At 41.2% G+C, this 7,681-nt stretch overlaps 1 protein-coding gene across 1 annotated transcript in view; it reads left to right on the forward strand.

The window, feature by feature from the left end:
• LOC119374513 (thyroid adenoma-associated protein homolog) overlaps positions 1–7,179 on the forward strand; it is a 32,323-nt gene extending 25,144 nt beyond the window's left edge. The window contains exons 25-30 of the mRNA XM_037644644.1: positions 2,403–2,499; positions 3,091–3,123; positions 4,187–4,314; positions 4,844–4,928; positions 5,955–6,093; positions 6,904–7,179. Coding sequence (XP_037500572.1) covers positions 2,403–2,499; positions 3,091–3,123; positions 4,187–4,314; positions 4,844–4,928; positions 5,955–6,093; positions 6,904–7,151 — 730 coding nt within the window. The 3' untranslated portion in view covers positions 7,152–7,179. The remainder of the gene's footprint in view (positions 1–2,402; positions 2,500–3,090; positions 3,124–4,186; positions 4,315–4,843; positions 4,929–5,954; positions 6,094–6,903) is intronic.
• The last annotated feature ends 502 nt before the right edge of the window (positions 7,180–7,681 follow it).

Here is a 7,681-nt window from a genome sequence, read left to right on the forward strand (position 1 = left end):
AGCCGGATGAGTAACTACACAGCACACTGAGGCCTAGATATTTGTTAAGTTTACGCGACTGGACGCGGACAAAGCAGAACACGCGCACACACACACAGCGCTAGCTTTCAACTGGAAATGTTCATTTTCATATGCACATGATGCAAATATACATGCGCGTTTGGAATTGTTCCGCATCTCTCTTGTTTTGTTTTCACCTGCTCGCTTGTATATATATATGTATATATTTGTATGTATGTGTGTGTGTGTGTGTGTGTGTGTGTGTGTGTGTGTGTGTGTGTGTACACATATATATGTAAATACAGTAGACTCCCGTTAAGACGGAACTCGAAGGGACCGCGATCATCTGTTCGTCTTATCAGAAGTGCCCTCAAAAAGAGACATGCTAACATGCCAATTAGTGCATCCAAATGTTGCTTGAAAACATTGAATGGAGTAGACTTACAATGGGGGCAAAAAGACAAGAAAAAGTATTTATTTGGCTCATCTAGATAAAAACTATGCCTTCAAGCAGAGTATTTACACGAATCTTACTAGCACCCGATTTCGCATGTTCAAAAATAAAAATGCCCGTGACGATATTTGCTACCACATTTTAATGATAAAACTGTAACACGCTCCTATGTTGACGATTAGAAAAAAATTAAGAGACAAGCACAATTTTCCTTCAAAGAATGTAAAATTTATTGTCCTGGCAGTTCCTTTTCTTGTGTGAGCCTGTTTTGCTGGCTCTAAGATCACTTCTGGATACGCCTCAGTCGCGTGCTGTTGCCTTGACAAAGTCTTTATACGCTCAGTTGCTTAAGAAAGTCTGCAAGGTTTTCTTCGAAGTCCGGATATTTTCCCGTTTTCGGCCCGTAGCACTTTACTGGGAACAGATACAAAGCGCACAGGTCCTACACGAACCAGCGCGAATTGACCACAAAACACATGTGCTCATAGAGTTAATATATAGTATATTAACCGATATTAACTCTATGCCAATTGTCTATGCATGTGCTCGGCCGCCATTGTGTGATGGCGATGACAATGCACCTGACCCCTCTGATGGGAGTGTGCCGCGATCGTGGCTCGATTGTAATGCACAGACGATTTTTGTTCCTGTTGTCGCTTTCTTTCTTTTTTTCCCCCCACTCCCCTTGCGTTTGCCCCTCTGACCACGGCGGAGGGGCCCCAAGCTCTTGTGTTGTTCTGTTCTCCTTTGTACTCCAGCTGGGAAACCAAAAAACAGGGGGGAATAAAAAGGACGCAATGGCTTGGGGGTCCAAGTTGTAAATCCCCCACTCTTTTTTGTTGCTTTCTTTGCTGATAAAGCCCACACCTCCCCCACCCACAGGCTGGGGGTGAGAGAGGATACCGGCTTTATCCGCTGACCGGTCTTCGTTTATCTCGCGCCCTCCGCGTGGCGATTTGCTTCGCGTCTTTGCTCCAGGAAACGCTTTTTTTTTCTTCATCTTTTTTGCTTTTTCTTGGTCGCCTGAATGCCCCACCAAGACTGCAGTGTTTCGCTAGCGTTGTTGATCACCGCGAAAGTTCGTCTTAACAGAAGAGTACAGTTGGGCGGTTCGTCCTAAGCGAATTTTTTTTGCATTGAGTCTATGGGAAACCAAACAAATGGTCCCCTTTGTTCGGTATAAGCGAGAATTCGTCTTAACCGAGTTCGTCTTAACGGGAGTTCACTGTAAATGTATATATTTGTGTCACATGCATATGAAAATAAACATTTCCAGTTGAAACTCAGCGCTTCGTGTGTGTGCGTGTTCTACCCTGTCTGCGTCCAGTCGCACTGTTCAAACTTAGCATGATCAACCAACTAGTCCACCAATGCACTTTGGCAGATATTCGTTGTTTGTCTCCACTATTTTTTAAATTAATATGTAAAGTCATTGCATTCTACCAGTCCTCACATACGGGGCAGAAACTTGGAGCTTAACAAAACTTGAGAAGATAAAGAACACACTGTGAATGATGAAACGGGAAATTATATGCGTATGTCAAGAGACTGGAAGAAAATAGTGGTGTTAATTAGAAATTATATAGGTTTAGGCAGGAGTAGATAGGGTTCAATTAGAGAGTAGGTAGGGCAGGCCATGTAGTGCAAAAGGCAGATAACCAGTGATCTGTCAGAGTGACAGAATGGGTGACATGCAAAAGGAAGCACAGTCGAGCACATCAGACAGCCAGGTGGCATGGTTAAATTGGAAAATTTGCAGGCATAGCATGGAATCTGCTAACAGGACTAGGCAGTGAATTGTAGACAGGTGGTAGAGGCCTTATGAAGTTATGATGCTTTTGTAAGTATGTTTGTATATTTTCGTATGGGGTATGTGCGTGTGCAGAACACCATTTAATATACTACCTCTGTGGACATGCACAATATTACTTTTGTTATTTATTTCCAGCTTGTTTAGCGCAACACTACAGCTTCTTCAAGATGAAGACCCCCAAGTTCGCTCTGAAGCTGCTGGTGCACTGCCACTTCCAAGTGCTGGACCACAGGTACGTAATTGGGGGAACTGACAAGTGACTTATAAATGGTTATTTCTAAAGTTCTTAGCACTAATGCGCATACTTGGTCAATAAAGTAAAAAGCAATCGGGTTAGTTTTGGCTGCATGTTTCTGGCGCACATACATAGTATTGGGATATACATTCACAGTGCTGAACCTAGACCACACCACTTCAATTGCATTGTTTGTCTCCTTAAATTTTATGAGTGTGCCTGCCAACCCTTCACAATATGCTTTAACATAAAATTAGTCATTAGATAGCTTTTCAAGAATATTTAAGGTGCAACTTCATTATTGCAGTTGACAACAGAGAGATCACAGCACACCCTTGCAATATGCAAATCTAGATAATGATCTGGAATATCAAATGGTGTGTTAAAGTGACTAACATTCTTTTACCTATTCAGGGATCGTTAAAGGTTTAGCATGTGCTTAAACTCAGATTATTTTGATGCTTACTGATCAATTATTTCAGATATATTGCTTTACACTGCAAAAGCTGCTGAAATTCTCACTGCTTTGCTTCCAAGTGTGTGCTTTTGTAGTTTGTACATTACATTCATGTCTTTGTTTGTTTACAGTCACTTCCTGTCCAGCCTAATATTGCAGCAGATGTGAGTACGACGATTTTTTTTTAATGCATAATAGCATGAGGCTGATGATCTCTGAATGCCCCTTAGCTTTGCATGTCGCAGTGAAGCGAAATAATTTAATAGTATGGCCTATCATCAATTTATTATTCCAGCATTGCCTAACAGTGGTGCTTTCCTGCATAATGTACCTCCGTGCTCTCTGCTGTAAATTTTGCTGGGCTTGGTACCTGTTGACATTCTATATTAGGTGAGCCATACAGCAAGTACCAAACGAAAATTGCCTGTTTTTTGTTTTCGTACTTGCCTGTATGGCTCAGTTTTGTGATGATGTAGAAGAATGAGATGACGGATTCAAGTGCATCCTAAAGGGAGCAAAAATGTCTCTGTACTTATATTCAGATGTGCAGTGCTCACGGATTAAACGTGACAATTTAGGGCTGAGTAATGCACATATTTTCATTTCCACTGTCTTCAGTTCCACGTTAGATCGGTGTAATTTCAACTAGAACACTTACATCAGAGAAAACGCTACCTTTAGCAGCCAGATTTGTAGTGATATGAAGCAGTTATCTCGAGCAATGGCGCGCATACCAGTTGTTATACTAAAAGCTTTGATGCCATGTTTCAATCCATGAGCGCTGTACATTGAAGAACATTAGGTCGTCAGAATAATTTGAAACCTTGCATCTTTTTTGGCTATTTGTTCATTTTGCTCATTAAATCTTGTCAATAAATCAATTTCCGCTTGCTATATTTGTATTTTCCCATTTTGTTTCTTTAGTACACACTGGTTGCTTTGTACAGGAGCCTGCGATTTAGAAGAATAAATACACTCAATGAGGAGACCCTTCTTGTGAAGTGTTTCCCTTTAAGTTAAATGTGTTGTTGCTTGCAGAGCAGTGTTTCACAGTCATGCCTGCACTGCACGAATACAGACCCAAACGCACTACACATTACACGTTTTACCTTCCTAATGAGCTTGTGCCTTATTTAAAAAAAGAAATGTCTTACATGCATTGCCAACCACGAGTGGTGGTGATGTTGCTCAACTTAAGTGTCAAACAACCTTGCTCGTTCAATGCAGAACCTGTTCAGTAAGCTGGTGCTTGCTTTTGCGGGTGATGCGGCAGAGTTGGTCGAGTTCTTGTGGTGCGAGCTTTGCCGGAGTGGCCCATCTGCGCTCTCTGAATTCCAGCAGCTCGCAAAGCCCACGTGAGTCCTTCGACTTGCAGCTCCTATCTCTGCTTTCTTATCTTGACTTTTATATTGCGTTCTACTCAGTGCCTCGTGCACGTGCATTTCTGCTGGTGCAATTTCCAATTTATGGCATGAAAGCAACAAATTTCATTCACCTGTTTATAGCACAAAGTTATGAAGAAAATCTGTGTGGATTTCTCGGGAAGAAAGCCTCCCAGTTGACACGGTTGTAGGTTTTTTTTTTTTCTTCAATAATTACTGTAAATAGTTTTGATCACACTGATTACAACAAATATTTCCAATAATATTTATGCAAAACAATACATTATCATTGGTCCTCAAAATAATAAGTGCACTGTTGTTACGACGGGAGTGTGCACAACTGAAATGAAAAGGTGGGTTCTTTTATGCTTTTTAATCAGCATAAATGCATAACCGTGACGATCCATTTAGAATAGTTGTTCCTTTATTTCGAGTTCTCTAGTTTGGCGACTTGAATATCCAGCTAACCCTGAATGCCAACCGAAAGTGTTGTTTGTTTCAGTGTTGCGAGCCTCTTCGAACAAGATGAAAGTGGCATTTTTGTGGAGCCCACAGTCGTTTCTCAGATGCTGCATCGAGGCACTCAGGTGAGAGGGCAGCATCGTAAATAAATGACTTTGGGAGCGTAGAATGGATCTAGTTTATGTACTAAGTTTGTAAATGTGAGCTAAATTTAGTTTCATTTAATTGCTTTTTCATGCGTGAAGTAATCAGCACGAAAGAAACGTGGGCCCCTCTGTAATGCCTTTATGCGCCCGAGGGTAATGCAAATAAATAAGTAAATAAATAAGCGTGCGGCAGTGTACCGAAAAGTTGGTATTTCATTACTGATAGACGAGAAGCAGGAAAAAAAAGGGGGGGGGGATAGAAAGAATAGACAGGGATTAAAAATAGCCACATCTACGCTTGTGTGCAAATATGTGTCTGTGCCAAAAAGGAAACTCTAATGCAAGGATAAAATTGTTGCTTTCAGTACTGTGTCTGCCCACGTATGAGACGTGGTTGCATGTTTTGCATTATCTGGTCTTTAACACTTTTGCTCAACCTATAGCCAGTGAGAAAGGTTCCCGAGTAACAACACACATCCGTTTGATATCGAGCTGTGTTATGAAACAAAATTGAACTGTGTGTCAACGTCATCTTTGTCAATTGCATTGATGCTCTAGGCACATGAACAGAGTGTTTCTACATCACTGCAGAGCCATACAGGAGCTATGAGTACCTAATTAATACATTTTTGTAAGTTATTCACAATTGTAAATTTGCATTTGGCTGAGGCACCTCACCCCTGCTTGTACAACTTTCAGTTCAATTAATTTCTGGGGTTTTATTTGCCAGAAATCATTTTATTATTATGAGGCACTCGGTAGAGAAGGGGGACTCCAAATTTTGACCAGCTTGGTTTCCTTAACATGGACCCAGATCAAATAACATGGGTTCCTTGCATTTTGCCCCCCATTATATAATGTGAAGCCTTTAAACCACAGCAGTCTGAAGGTACAAAGAAAAAACCCAGACAGGTTTCTTAAATATCCAGTATTAAACAATCGATAAACAGGCTCAATGAATTACTCTAAGAGCAAATTGATCAATAAATCAATTTCTTGCTTCAGATGGCACTGGAGGCAGCACTCAGAAATGGTGCAGATGTGACGAACTTTCTCGTAAATGAAGCTGCAAGACTAGAAGATGAGCTTAAAGCTGCGTCCCAAGCCATCGATGAATTCACCCTGCTCACGGGCAAACCCCTTGGTAAGTTATCACCACTCAAACAGTTGTGTTTGGTCAACTTTCAGGGCTTCGAAAAAACCACCAGCTTTCAAGATATACCGTGAGTACCAATGCTTGCGCATTTTTTAATGAGCAAACATTTGGGTAGACCAAAAACTAGGGGCGGGCGAATAGTAAATTTTAGGTTCAAAGCAAATTCAAAGTGAATTGTGATTTGGTTGAATAATTTCGAATCGAATAGTTCGAAGTGTATGTATCACATATTGTAATGAAAGATGAGCATTTTTGTCATGACCCAACCGACTTGCTCAATATTTTTAATAATTGGAACTAGGCACGTGTGAAGGTAACTCTTTAGGTTTGAGGTGAAGTGGAAGCAACTTTGATTAGTAGCAAGATTTGAATAGCAGTGGGTGCAAGTTATAAGCGGTAAAAAATGCTAAGTTTTGAAATTTACTACACTTAACGCAAATAAGCCCATATAGCTAGCTTTTACACTTAAAGGCATAATTAAGGGGGATGTAACATGTACATTTAACTTTGAAGTGTGGCTTCACGGCAGTGCGGATTTCTCCTGGTTAGGTGGTTTCATGGCATAGCACCCCCACGCTACAGTGAAACCACCTTTACAGGTGACTTACATGAGGTCAAATTACATCCATTCGTTCATTTCGAATGTTTCGAAGTTTCGAATAATTTAAATTCGTGTCGAAGAAAACTGCGATACTTGTAATATTCATCCGAATATTCAAAGCACTCGAATATTCGCCCATGCCTACCAGAAGCGTGTTCATGTAACAGCATATCAACGGGTCATGCGTACACCTACAGGCTCAAACCTCGAGATTCTGGGCAGGCCCAAGCTGCACCATGCCATTGCGGTGTTACGAGCCCGTGCAGATCTGGTTGAATGGGCTTGCGCGCAGTTCGGTGCGGAGCACAGTTCTGGTGTATTCGCTGAAACGATGCCGCCAGGTAAGGAGGTCAGTGAGCTGTCGCTGCTAGCAAGTGCAGCTTTGCAGCTTTCACGCGCAAAAGCTCACCTTTTAGAGCTCTGGACTCGGCTGACCCTTGCATAATAAAGTTGTGTACTATAACATCTTTCCACTAACTTTCTTTTATTTGCAAAATGTGACAGCACGAAGGACAGGACTAAAGACGTAAAACCACGCAGCACTCGTCCTGTGGTTTTGTGTCCTTCGTGCTGTTATATTTTGCAAATGTCGCACCAACTTGCCCAGACAAAGTCTCTGCTTTTTTTATGTATTTGTTATTTAGGAACCTGAGAGGGCCAAGCTTGCCGTGTGTGTTCTGCAGGTGATAGCGTTCATGGGGGGGGGGGGGGGGACCTTGCTTTAGAAGCATATTTCTTTAATTTTGAGCGAATTTTTGTGTAACTTTCACAGCTTATGTATTTTTATGTGCCATTTCAAATATGCAATCATTTTTCCAGTACATTATGATACTTTTCAAATATCAAACATTTCATGTGCCTCATTAGGAGCAAGATTTATTTTTAAACTGTGGGAGTTGCAAAGCAAATCAGCATATTACAATAATCTGGAATAAATACTGTATGCAGTAAAACAAGAGCGGGTATTCTAAGCCC

This window comes from Rhipicephalus sanguineus, chromosome 11 (assembly GCF_013339695.2).
Source record: "Rhipicephalus sanguineus isolate Rsan-2018 chromosome 11, BIME_Rsan_1.4, whole genome shotgun sequence".
In the NCBI taxonomy this organism is placed as follows: domain Eukaryota; kingdom Metazoa; phylum Arthropoda; class Arachnida; order Ixodida; family Ixodidae; genus Rhipicephalus; species Rhipicephalus sanguineus.